Source organism: Tiliqua scincoides, chromosome 5, assembly GCF_035046505.1.
Source record: "Tiliqua scincoides isolate rTilSci1 chromosome 5, rTilSci1.hap2, whole genome shotgun sequence".
Taxonomy (NCBI): Eukaryota; Metazoa; Chordata; class Lepidosauria; order Squamata; family Scincidae; genus Tiliqua; species Tiliqua scincoides.
In genome coordinates, this window is record NC_089825.1 from 113621255 (window position 1) to 113634931 (window position 13677).

At 43.9% G+C, this 13677-nt stretch overlaps 1 protein-coding gene across 1 annotated transcript; it reads right to left on the reverse strand.

Annotated features, from left to right (window-relative positions):
• Positions 1–4538: 4538 nt before the first annotated feature.
• Positions 4539–12952, reverse strand: LOC136653227 (vomeronasal type-2 receptor 26-like). Its single transcript, XM_066630133.1, has 4 exons — positions 12689–12952; positions 9362–9589; positions 6837–6963; positions 4539–5449 (listed from the first exon to the last, which is right to left on the reverse strand). The coding sequence occupies exons 1-4, from the start codon at positions 12950–12952 to the stop codon at positions 4539–4541; spliced, it is 1530 nt and encodes a 509-aa protein (XP_066486230.1).
• Between the last annotated feature and the right edge of the window lie 725 nt (positions 12953–13677).

The window sequence follows — 13677 nt, forward strand, 5'->3', positions numbered from 1 at the left end:
ATACAGAATTAACTCAACAGAATTTGGATGCATTTTTTTGAAGTAATATTGTGATGTGAACAAGAATTGAGAACAACCCTGTGTTCTCCGAATCCTATCTGGTGGTTACACTGCAGTAACACACAATCCAAAGGTGTAATGCACATTCCAGCTGTTGCAAATCTGACAATGTCAGAGAGGGTGGCCTGGCCACCCCCAAAAGTGGCAAATGGTTGATTCATTGCAATGAATTACTGGTGCCTGCCACTGCAGGTAAGGGAAAGGGGAGACCAGGGTGGGAATGGGTGGAATGGGTTGGAGACGGAGCCTGGTAAATCAGGTCCAGGAAGGGGGCAGGTTTGGTGGTGGCAGCTGCCGAAACCTAACTCCCATTCTGGGCCTGATCTATCTTCATGGCTCAGCACAGACCTGCACCAGCTATATCATTGGCATAGGTCCAAGTTGACCCACCAAGCCAGCAGGGGCTTACCCCTGGAGCAAGGGAAGAAATGTCCCTTACTGTGAGGAGGTCTCCCAAGGCTGAAACTCCTCAGTGGGATTCAAAAGATGCCACATTGGTGCTGCTGTATCATCACATGGCGGGTTAGGTAGGAGTGGATTGCCCATCGCCTGTCCATTTATTTATTTATTTATTTATTTATTTATTTATTTATTTATAAATGGAGAACTCGTGCAAGGAAAACGCCCTACAGGTAGAACACAGCTGCGATACAAGGACATCTGCAATTGGGATCTGAAGGCCTTAGGAGTGGACCTCAACAGGTGGGAAACCCTGGCCTCTGAGCGGCCTGCTTGGACGCAGGCTGTGCAGCATGGCCTTTCCCAGTTTGAAGAGATACTTGGCTAACAGTCTGAGGCAAAGAGGCAAAGAAGGAAGGCCCATAGCCAGGGAGACAGACCAGGGACAAACTGCACTTGCTCCCAGTGTGGAAGGGATTGTTACTCACGAATTGGCCTTTTCAGCCACACTAGACGCTGTTCCAGAACCACCATTCAGAGTGCGATACCATAGTCTTTCGAGACTGAAGGTTGCCAACAATATTTATTTACTTACTTACTTACTTTTCACATTTATATACCACCCTTCCTCTAAAGAGCTCCCCTCCTTTTGTCCTCCCAACAACCCTGTGACGTAGATGAGGCTGAGAGAAAGTGCCTGGCCCAAGGTCACTTTCAAGGCCAAGGAAGCTTCATAGCTGAGGGGAGATTTGAACCTGAATCTTCCAGAGTCTAAGTGCACCTCCCAAACCACTATACCTCCTCTGGCTCTTTTGCAAGTTGGATTGATTGCAACTCCCTACTGAGTGTGCTTTCTGCACCAAACACACACTTGTAGTGATTTAAAAGACTTGGCATCAAGCAAGGAAAACTACAGGGCAACAAACTATAGACAGATAAGAAAATTACAGTGGGCATATTCTAGTAATAACAATAGTGGAATAATGAGGTGTCTCTGAGAACACAGATATGAAGCAAATGTTCAGAGAAAATGAAATGGTGAATGAAAGAATTCATGAATCAAAAGCTAAGGGGCAAGTCCACCCAGGTGTTGTTACATAGAAGCCTACCTTATGCACAATGAAAAGTCTTGTTACTGAAGCACTCTATGACTAAATGATCAGTTCGCTGCTGCTAGGATCTGAATATGTTGCAGAACAGGGAAGGAAAGGAAGCAAGAATATCTTACATAGGTCTACTATTCAGCGTCTGCATGGGTTCTTTGGTGAAACTGGGAGTGCTGTGAAAGCCGAAGACCTGAGAGGCAACAGCACCGATGAGGAGACTTCCTGGCTGATAAACTTTGTGGGGTATAGGATAGGGATCATTCAGTACAGTGCAGTTAATAGAATGGGTCTTGGAGACAGTCCGAAACAGTAGCATGAGAAGTACAACTACTATCGCCTCCATCTTAATTCCAATGCTTCCCTTCCAGAGTAGCCATGTTTCCATAAAGACCATTATATGATTAACATCTGTTTGGCCACAGCCTTCCTTAACCGGCTTTGTTTGATAAAATGAGACCAAGACTACTTAATAAAGGTTTCTTTGCACCAGTGCTCTAACAGTTTATAATGTTTCCGTTTGGTACCTCTTCTCCACCAGGATCACTTAAGAGTAGATTTCACTAAGTTGGGATTTTCACCTCTCAAGATAAATGGACTGTTGTTTTGGTTCTTCAGTCTTCTCATTTAGCAAGTATGCATAGAATGTGTGAAGCTATAGAGATGAATAACTTTGCCCGGTTGCCTCAAATTAGAATTTTAAGACATTTGAATGTATGCGGATAAGTCTCTGTCTGTCTGTCTGTCTGTCTGTCTGTCTGTCTGTCTGTCTGTCTGTCTCTCTCTCTCTCTCTCTCTCTCTCTCTCTCTCTGCTTGCATTTCCCTGAGTTAGATCCTATAAGCTACAATTTGTCATACTAAGATAGCTGGGACTAATTGGAGATAGAGAAGTTATTATGTGCAGTGATTCTCACTCTAATTTAAAAAAAAATAAATTAGGGAAAAGGACACTTTAAACTATACAAGATAAATAGCATTAAAAAAAAAGAAAAAAAAGATGGATAGCGCCCTGCCTATCTGTAGACCCAGTTCTGAACAACATGGGATGTTTTATAGAATCTTTCAGATAGTTATTGTTGATCTTCCTGGTAAGTCCTAGAAATCCTCTGCGTAGGAGACAGAAAGAAAAATATTGCAGATGACAATAATTGAAGTTAATCTCATCCCCAGTGTCTCGGTCTTTACTATGTCATCACTTATGAAAAATATGGCTAGGAGTGTTGTTGTTTTTTAATGGTCGGGTTTTTTGTGTGAAATCCTATTATCAGAACTGATATTTTTTAGTATTGTATCCTTCTGACACAATGAAGAAAGCAAACAGCAGTCTGAACCTTTGAGTTGTCCCTACTTGAAGTGCAGACTCAAGATACTTATTGCATATTTAAAAAGAAAAGTTCACTATAAGATACGATAAGGAAGTGTCTTTTGCCTGGAACTCCATTCACTAACATAATTACAGAGACAGTTGCACTGTTTCCAGATGACTTTTAAATAAAATACATTAGAATAAATGCATTAGAATGAAAAGATGCAGGGCATCTATTTGATTACCTCCTCCCTATTTTCCAGTGGTGCTTGGTCCTGCTCGAGAGCCAGTTTTATATAGACATACCTTACTTAAAACCTGTTAAGGACCAGGGATGGGGGAAAAGAAAAATGAAAACCTTTCAGATTTTTTGGGTGGGATCCTTGTCAGGGGACCTCAGCTAAGAGATTTATGTCACTAGAAAAAAAAAATTGCCATTGTTTCTATATACCTGAGAAAGAGCTGCTTTTTTAAAAAAATAGAGCAGGGGTGCCCAAACCTCGGCCCAGGGGCAATTTGTGGCACTCAGGGACTCCCAATCTGGCCCACGGGGAGCCCCAGTCTCCAATGAGCCTCTGAGCCATTTGGAGCAGCTCTGAATGGCTCTGAAGGTGACAGGGAGAGACTGCTTTATACCGGTGTTCGAGCACTGAAAAACCTTAGTGATGCAGTCCTCTAGCTCCACTGCTGGCTCAGCCACAAAGCTTCCTGGGTGACCTTAGGCCAGTCGCTATCTCTCAGCCTAACCTAACTGATGGTTGTTGTGAGAACAAAATGCGAGAAGGAACCATGTATTCCACCCTGAGCTCAAATTCCTTGGAGGATGGGTGGTATAAAAATGTGAAAAATAAATAAAATAAATACTTTGGGACTTAGAGGGTTCGGAAATCCCATAGACTTGCTCTATCTATCTATCTATCTATCTATCTATCTATCTATCTATCTATCTATCTATCTATCTATCTATCTATCTCGGCATTTCTCAAACTGTGGGTTGGGACCCACTAGGTGTGTCACAAGCCAATTTCAGGTGGGTTGCGCAGCACCAAGCTCAGTTGCCACTGAAGATACAGAGCTGAAACAACAGGATACAGAGCTGCTGGGCTGGGCAGGGTGAAACCTGGTAGGAGACAGGCATGGTGCTTTGCCCTGAAGAGGTGGGAAGATGGGGTGCTGGAAAGAGAGGAAGTCTGTGTGGTTGGAGAAGGATCCAACTCTGAAGGCTTCTGAGCGGAAATGTTTTAATACTGAGCTATGCAGAATAACAGCATGAGTGCACTGTGTAATCAAAATCACTTGCGCAGATCCAAGCAGCCCAAGGTAATGCTGGGCTGTTTGGGAGAGGAGTTAGGATCTGGCCTAAGTACCAGAAGCCAGTTCCATTCCCCCTGAAGGCTCGATCTGCCCACCAGCCCACACATCACTCACCTGCCACTGCGCCCACCACCCCCATTTCGCTCACCCACCACCCTTCCCAACTCCTTGTGCTGGTCTCAGGCCAGTACAAACTTACCCAGCGCTGGGCTGGATCTGATACATGGAGGCCAGCACGTGTCCTTGCCTCCTCAACTCCTACAGAGGTGTGAACCTGCTTTACAGCACATTCGCGACACTCCTGGGCTGGTGCAAGTGACTTGCGCCTGCCCAAGGGAATATGAAGATTGTGATCTTATACGTTTTCTTTTTTCCTATGGATTAACTGTTCCCTATTGTTCAGCTCAGGCCTCAGCACAATAATGTAGCATTTAGGGGAAAAAATGCAACCCAGTAAGCCAGCACTGGAAGCTAAGATAGAGAAGATTTCCACGGCCACCATGTACTTCCCCTTTGTGCTCAGGTACGTTGGAATGAAGGACAGCCAAACACTGCAAAAGACCAGCATGCTGAAGGTGATGAACTTGGCTTCATTGAAACTGTCTGGCAACTTCCGGGCCAGGAAAGCCACAATGAAGCTGACAACAGCAAGGAAACCCATGTAGCCCAAGACACAGTAAAACATGGAAGCTGAGCCCTCATTACATTCCATTATGATTTCCCCTTTCACTGAGTGCATGTCTGTGTCTGGGAATGGAGGGGAAGTGCTCAACCAAAGCAAACAAATGCCTGTTTGAACCAAAGAGCCTGAAATGACAATGGAATTGGACAATCTTTTCCCCACCCATTTCCTCATCCCAGATCCTGGTTTGGTAGCCATGAAAGCCAGAACCACAGTGACAGTCTTTGCCAGCACAGAAGAAAGGGCCAGAGAGAAGATGATGCCAAAAGCTGTTTGTCGCAGAAGGCAGGTCACCCTTCCAGACCTCCCAATGAAGAGCAGGGAGCAGAGGAAGCAAAGGAGGAGGGAGATGAGGAGGGTGTAGGTGAGGCTTCGGTTGTTGGCCTTGACTATGGGAGTGTCCTGGTGTTTTATAAACAGTCCAAGCACTAAAGCTGTGATCAGAGAGAAAGAAATAGCCAGAGTCACTAAGATGATCCCTAAACTTTCATTGTGGGAGAGGTAGCTGATGACCTTGGGAATACATTGCCTTTGGTGCTTGTTGGGATACTGATCTTCTGGACATATGACACAGGCATCCATGTCTGGGGAAAAAAGAAAGAACTGGTTATTGTTTCAAGATGTTGATGAATATCTTGGAGAAATGCTGCTTGTGCTGCTGCAAAGTGTTTTTCCGGCACTACTGTTAGATAGGATTGGGCCATAACTGTTATCTTAAGCACACCCTGAAAGTGGTGGAAAGTGGACTTGAAACTCACAGGGGTTTAGTCCTGATCAGGACTCAAGCAAGGGGCCAGGGACCCGTAACCCTTTGTCCTTACCATAGTCCTAATATGAATCCCTTCTCTCATATCTGCTGTTGGACACGTAGAATAATCTCTGATGGGGCCAGTGGGCAGGAGGTCTGGTCTAGAGGGTAGAGCCTCTGTCTGCCTGAAGATAACATCCACAAGGTTGCCAGTTCGAGGCCACCGGCACCGTGCGACCTTGAAGCAGCTGACAAACTGAAGCTGAGCTATTCCATCTGCTCTGAGCATGGGAGGATGGAGGCCAGAATGTGAAGCCAGATTGGAATGAAACACCTGAATGTAGTGGTTCTTGAAAGAAAGAACCTTCTTTCAATTGTAAAAATCCCTATTTAATAAGGGATTTAAAAAAGCCTGCCTATGTAAACCGCCTTGAATAAAGTCTTGAATAAAGACCAAGAAAGGCGGTATATAAATACCTGTTGTTGTTGTTGTTGTTGTTGTTGTTGTTGTTGTTGTTGTTGTTGTTGTTGTTGATGTTGTTGTTAATATTATTATTATCAAACAAGAGGAGGAAATGGGAGCAATTCTTATTGAGTCTCTGACAGAGGCAGAAAAGTTAAGGCCCTTCTCCCTGCTATGGCCATGATCAGTTCAGGGCCTCCCGCAATTGAAATTTCTAAAATAAAAATCATTCTGAGTAGTACTAAGGAAGGTCTTGTTGTATCATCTCATTTGGCTTTTAGTAATGGATCTAATAATGGGAGAGGAGGATAGATTTGGAGTTGAGTTTAATCAGTTGAGTTTAAAGTAGAGAAGAATATACCGTCAATTCAGTTACACGTATGAGACTATACCTGTACAAGGAAATGATATTTACAGTGGCATACGAAGAGAGATAGGAAGGATCAAGTTGGGGTTCCGAGTTAAACTGCAAAACCTAACTTCTTTTCACATTTATATTCTGCCTTACCCCCAAGGAGCTAAGACTGGTTTACATGGATTTCCCTTCCTCATTTTTATCCTGACAACCATGTGAGGTAGCTTCAGCTGAGAGGCAGTTGCTGGTCTAAGGTTACTAAGCAAGCTCCATGGCTCTGTAGGGATTTGAACTTTTTTCTCCGTGCTTTGAAAATGCCACTTCTTTATTTCTGAATGGAAAAGAACAGGCCAAGCGACATTCTTGCTCCCTCTTGGCCAGGCTTTTGTGTCTTATTTCTCCTACCCTTTTTGTCAGAGACCATCCCTTCTGGACAAGAAACACAATCGTAGCAGCAGAATTCCATTTCTTCTTTCTTTTTCCTGCTATAGCCAGGATAGCAGTTGTCATTGCACACAGAAAGCGGCACCACCTGTCCGTGGAAATAAGGGAAATTATTGGGATGAATAAAGTGTGCATAGAAAAGTACTAGTAGTGACCAGTGGCATCTCTATGGTTTGCATCATCCAGTGCAGGAGACCAGCATGTCAGCCCCATGATGGATATCCTCCCATGCAGTGTGCGGGGTGGTGGATGTGATGATGCACCATTGCCTCACCCCACTGGTTTTTTTTTTGCTATAGCTCTTGAGATATTTCAACATACGTAGTTTGTTTCATTGGGCCAGCCAAAGCTGTTGCAAATGTGCTTCTGACACCCGGAGAAGAGGCTGCGCTGATGTAAAGGCCCTTGCCACCCTGCTGATGCAGCTCTTATCAGCTGGATAGCGCAAGTTAGGTTGTGCCATGTGGGGTATGTGGAGGGTGTAGGGAGGAGGTGTTTCTGTGTAGGGGGAGGGAAGAATGGGAGGTGGATTAGGTTCAGGAGGGAGCAGGATTGACAGAAACGTCTTCTACCATACCCTAACCCCTCCCCGCCGGCCTTCCCAGCATTACACTGGGCTTTCTGGATTTGCACCAGTTAAATAGCTGGCATGAATTCGAGAAGTCCCATAAGGCAGGCTGGGGCTCGATACAGGGTAAAGGGAAAAATATCTCCTTACCTTGAGGAGACCTCTAGCAGCCTCCTAACCTGTGTTGGATACAGTACAGGCCATGCAGCCTGGCTGTGCCAGCCCAGGTTAAAATCAGGCTGCTTGCTTCACATGCCAGGAAGGCCACACTTTTGATGAACCAAGTGATCACACTCCCTCCATTCATTTGGCTGAATCTAAAAGAGTTTTACTTGCTCCAAAGTGCTAACAGAACTCCAAAATTCAGATAGAATTTACGGGCCCTAAAATTCAAATAGCCTGCTGGACCAGCAGATATCTTACCTGGTGACCACAGCCAATTCCTAAGAGCTCCTGACAAGTTTAAACAAAACAAAAGAAGGATCCTCCAAACTAGGTACTGGACTCTCAGCTGGGTGTGAAAAATAAAGGCAGAACCCATCAGTTGACCTCAACCAAGAAAGGATGATGCCTTGATTAGTTCACCCCTCCAAGAACCTGATAGGGTTCTATGCGAGGAAAGTCTATGAAAACTCTAGAAATGAGACCCTTGTTGCCATGTGTTTTGGTTTTACCATGTGTTTCACCTTGGGGTAAAGGGATATTTTCCTCCTCATCCTGAGTAAAGCCACAGACACCGCTATGGGGCTTATTGGATCTGTACCCAGGAGGTGGGCAGGAGGTCTGGTCTTGAGGGTAGAGCCTCCGTCTGCCTGAAGATAACATCCACAAGGTCGCCAGTTCGAGGCCACCAGCACCGTGCGACCTTGAAGCAGCTGACAAACTGAAGCCAAGCTATTCCATCTGCTCTGAGCGTGGGAGGATGGAGGCCAGAATGTGAAGCCAGATCGGAATGAAACACCTGAATGTAGTGGTTCTTGAAGATAGAACCTTCTTTCAATTGTAAAAATCCCTATTTAATAAGGGATTTAAATAAAGCCTGCCTATGTAAACCACCTTGAATAAAGTCTTGAAGACCAAGAAAGGCGGTATATAAATACCTGTTGTTGTTGTTGTTGTTGTTGTTGTTGTTGTTGTTGTTGTTGTTGTTGTTGTTGTTGTTATTATTATTATTATTATTATTATTATTATTATTATTATTATTAGCTATATAGCTGGTGCAAAGCCCAGGTAGGGCTGTTCGTGCTGGGAAAATGGGTTAGGATGTGGCATGATTCAGCCCCCTCCCAATCCTGATCCACCTCCTGTTCTGTCCCCCACCCAAAAACGCCCTTCCCTGCCTCGTTCCCTACTTGTGTGAGCACAACACAGCAACCACCAGCAGGTTCACTGCAAGGTACCTGGGTCACAGGCAGCCCCACTCCCTTCAGATAACATGTTGATGGCATGGCCATACAGCCACAGCCTCATCAACCTCCCAAGCAGGATAACCAGGCCTGGAGAGGAGGCTCCCTTTAGGACCGGGGCCCATAAAGGGAGCAGCACTTACAGAGGGTCAAGGGCAGGAAGGGTCAGGGTGAAGACCAGAGATGCCTATATATAATAACTCCTCAACAACAAATAAGGAGCTCAGTAGAGGGTAGGCATCCATCCTGTGAGGGTGGCTGCATGTGATCCCTGGCAGAAAAAGACAGGAGGAGGAGGTCAGGTGGTAAAACCCGCTCCCCTGGCCACGTCTGAGGCTGCTTGGGGTTTCTCTTTTCACTGCTGAGAAAGGCCCTCAGTCTCCATCCTGGAAGCCTCTTGACAGCATCATCCCCATCCGAGCGACCAGCACCGAGGACCTGGCTGCCCAGACCACACCACTATAATATCCCCTAGTATTTTATAGATTTCACCATCCATGACTATGTCTCACCTGGTTAAAGCTCCTGTGCCACTCAATTTGGCCATCATTAATGGTCAGTTCTTGGCCTGAAAGAGCCTGAAGATCTAACCTTCCAACTTTTGCTCTAAGAAAAGAGCCATTGGGGAAAGTCACCCAGTTTGTAACATCAAAACCTGCTACTAGTTCTCCGTTTTCATCAAAGCGCACAGTCTCTCCAGCACTATTGTTGAAGCAAATGCTCCTTAAAAAGCGATGCAGCTAGAACGAAAGAGAAGAATGAAACAAGAGAAGAGATGGGTTAATAGGGAGGGTGCAGAATTCAGTCAATTATTTTGTTAGGCTTAGGGCACAGTCCTAACCAACATTCCACCACTGAGGTAAGGACAATGCAGCTCTGAGGTAAGGGAACAAACATCCCCTTACCTTGAGGAGGCCTCTGTGAGTGCCCCCCAACTGCAGGGTGCAACACATGCCCCATTAGCACAGTGTGTCAGTGCTGGAAAATTGGTCAGGATTTGGGCCTTAATCAATTTGTTTAAAATCCTTATAAGCTAATAAAGATGTCACACAATCAGACAGCAACTTCTTTTAAATAAATGTGTTTGTGTGTGTGTTTAAAGCAATATATGGCTAGCACAGTCTTAAAATAATTGTTCCCCCTTTCCTCAAAGTCTTGTCTATGAGTCTGCTTTCTATACTTTTATGTATCATCTACAAGCAAAAAATGTCCATACGTCACTAGTCACCTCATTTTACCTGTATATAAATGCAAAGTGTTATGAGCGGATTAATATTTACACTCATACAGTTAAATCACTCACAGTCCTGTGCATGTCTACTTAGAAGTCAGTCTCATTGAATTAAATATGACTTTCTGCCAGGAATGTGCACGTAGGATTAAAGCCTAAGGGGCAGGCCAAACATGCCCCCACATTTGTGAGTGTCAACCCAGGTAGCATTTGCAATCACAGATTCACCCAAACTCTAGGATTTATCTGTACTAGTCCCCCTTCTGGTTCTATCAATCATCCTTTGGAGATCTTCCTATGTCTGCACATATACCAGAAGCATGTTTCTGCCAAAATGTGTGGGAGTTTCCTCCTGAGGGTTTGGCCTTCTGTGGCAGTAAAGCTCCTGGCCTGGCAAATATTTCCCCAGGAAATATTTTAGGGCAAAATATCACCTTCTCTGATGACTCAGAACCCACAGATATCAGGCAACCATGTCAGCTTTCCAACTATCTGTTCAACACCATGTGGATGATTCCAAACTAATGGATTAAGAAGTGAAAAGGGTTTATGGGCCAATCCTATCCATTTCCTCACTGCCAGAATGACTACTGTGGCATCCTGTGGTAGGGGGACAGTTGTGGAGGTCTCTTCTGGATAAGGGAAGAGCCCCAGCAGGAGAGGAGAACCAATGTCTGAAGATAGTATAGAATTGGTCTCTTGATCTGTGGGGGAAAAACTCGTGCACATGGAAACCCACATTGTTTTTGTCTGCAAAAGTGTATTACATTCCCCTGCCCTCAAAATGTGGTGGAGACAACTGCTCACATTGTTTTGCAATGTCCATATTACGATGATTTAAGATCTAAATTTATCTCCCCGATCCTCGGTACTGAAACGGGGATGCAGGTGGAGGAGCAGCTTGCTTTTCTGCTTTCTGATGTATACTCCGATATATCATTCAGGGTTGCCCGCTTTTGTTACGCTGCACAGTTGATAAGAAAGAAAATTGAGAGTGTAAATCTCTGATTTTATGATTTTATATATCTGTAAAGGGGAGTTGGTTTTAACTCTTTGTATTTTGTTTTGTTGTCTGTGTTTAGCTGGTCGGATGACCGTAAATAAAATAAAGTAAGTATTACATTCATGGAAAATGCTGGCTTGCATGTGGCACATTTGTTCTGTGCATAAGACTTCCTAAAAATGGTCACAGGTCTAATATTTACAATGAGTTTTACAAAATATTTCCTTACCTAGATCATTCTCGGAATGACCTTATTTTGCTAGCTGCCATTTTTTCTCCATTGGGATCCAGAAGAAGCATAAAGGAACAAGTTATGAACAAAAAAAAATATGGCAAAACCATAGTTATTTATTTAAAGAATTGCCCTGCTTTTCTCCCAGTAAGGGCAATGGAGGTGCCTTACAAAGTTTAAAACAACGAAAATATATCATCATCATCAACAACAACAACATCATCATCATACATTAAAAAAAATTAAAAACAGGACAAACTCCAATTTATCACATAAGACAATTAAAAATTTAGTTAAAACACCACTCCAAAATGTCAGCTATAGTTACTGAAGAGTTAGGAAAAGGGTTTTCCCTATCTTAGGCCAATACATTATCCTGATTTGTTTAGCTTGTTCAGTAATGTTCAGTCATTGAGAAGTTACCTTCCATAGCTGCATATCCTGAAATTTCAGCCCTCCTCCTAGCTTCCTAAATCTGGATCTTGATATGTACATAGCATGCAAAGCATGTGCCACAGCATAGACAGCACTGTAGACATTGTAACTGTGGCCGGTCATGCTCATTTCAAATAAAGTAGAAGGAAGGCTCTCCAACTTCTCCTCCCCAGTGCAGGGGTCTTTGTCCTCTTCACCTCCAATATTCATTTCAAATGAACAGTCAAATGCTTGCTCCCAGAAGTTTTGGATAAAGCCATCTCCATTTGCCCAGGGGGGCTTGATAGTATCCACAAATTTTTGGAATCCAAGAGGCTGATTTGCTTGAACCGTGAAGGACAGGGCACCATGGAAAAAGTCTATATCCCAAGACCTTTGAAATGGCAGGAATTCAAAATCCCATTGAGATGTAACAATCCAGACTTTGCCCAGAGGTGGCAATGAAAACAATGGTGCATAATGCAGCAACATTGTTAAATCAAGAAGGGATGGAGGTTCTCCATGTACAAAATACACATTGACTTTATTATCCTTGAGAACAGGGTAATGTTCAGCTTGTCGAATGAGCAAGATAAACAACTCTTCCGCATAAGTTCGTTTTGGTGTTCTCAGTACGAAGGCATAACAAATGCCATTCTGAGAAAGCAGAGGGAACATTTGATGCAAAAACCGGTCCCCGTTGTCATCATCCACAGCAAAGAGCCCAATCCATGTCCACTGGAAATGGTGAAGTAACCGGATAGCCCCCCTGTACTGATAGACTTCATTTGGGACCATCTGGTACAGGGAAGGGAACAGCATTTTGTCACTCTGCGCTGGGGAAAATGATCCATAGGTGAGCTGCAAGGAAATGAATGGCTCTTATCTGATGCTTTACACAAGCATTAAATGAGGTGGCATCGTTGCACAATTTCTACACCTCTATGCACTTGACTTACCTGTGGGATCTTGTAGATGGATAGGATGGTGGCCGCATTGGCAGAAGTTTCAAACATGAATCCTCCAATGACAGCAACTAAATGGTTATGGTTGTAACACCTGAAGTTGGGGATAAATGGATGGTGTGATGAAGGCAGATTCAAGGTGGCCTTATAGGTCATCCTTTCAATGAAGTAACTGTTGAGGATGTGGTACCCCAAAGTGATGTTTGGTAGGATTTCAGGATCCTCATTGATAACTTTTACAGCAAATGCCAAGGCCATGATGTGCTGGTAACATTTCGGCACAGAACTGCAATGACAGCACTATAGTTTTTATGAAAACATAAAAAATGCCTATTGCATGTTACATTATCACAGTTCTGCATGGGATCAAGATTCACATTTAGTTTAAAAATCTCTAGGAGCATACAGGTTGAGACTCATTATTCGCATGGGTTCCATTCCAAGCGCTCATGTGGATGGCAAAAAATGCACTATAGCAAATCAATTTAAAAAACAAAGTTTCATTGCTCCAGTGATTTAAAAACAGCCTTGCTGACCTTTGTGATGTAAGATAAGAGTCATTAAGAAGACAATCATCAATCAGTCCTCCTCCAAGGGCTTAGAAAGGCACTTCACTCAGCCCCTCCCTTCACCATTGCAAAGTGATCACCTTTCTTTCACTGCTCAGGGGGAAGGGAGGGGTCTGCTGGTGAGAGAAGGCTTGATGGATTGTCAGCCAGCTACTCTCTCTCTCTCTCTCTCTCTCTCTCTCTCTCTCTCTCTCTCTCTCTCTCATTAAGGAGGCTATTGTTAAAGGACTGTTCAGTTTTTAAAATTGATTTTAAAGGGATGCATTTTTCCCCTTCTCCAGGGATCGGCACATTCCTTCTCATTTGCAGGGGCCATTCCTGTTGAGTTAAATCTGTGTAGAAAAATTTCTGTGTATAAACAGGCTGGACCTGTAGTTTGAAATTTTATTCTATGAGAGGCACTGTCACTGGCTC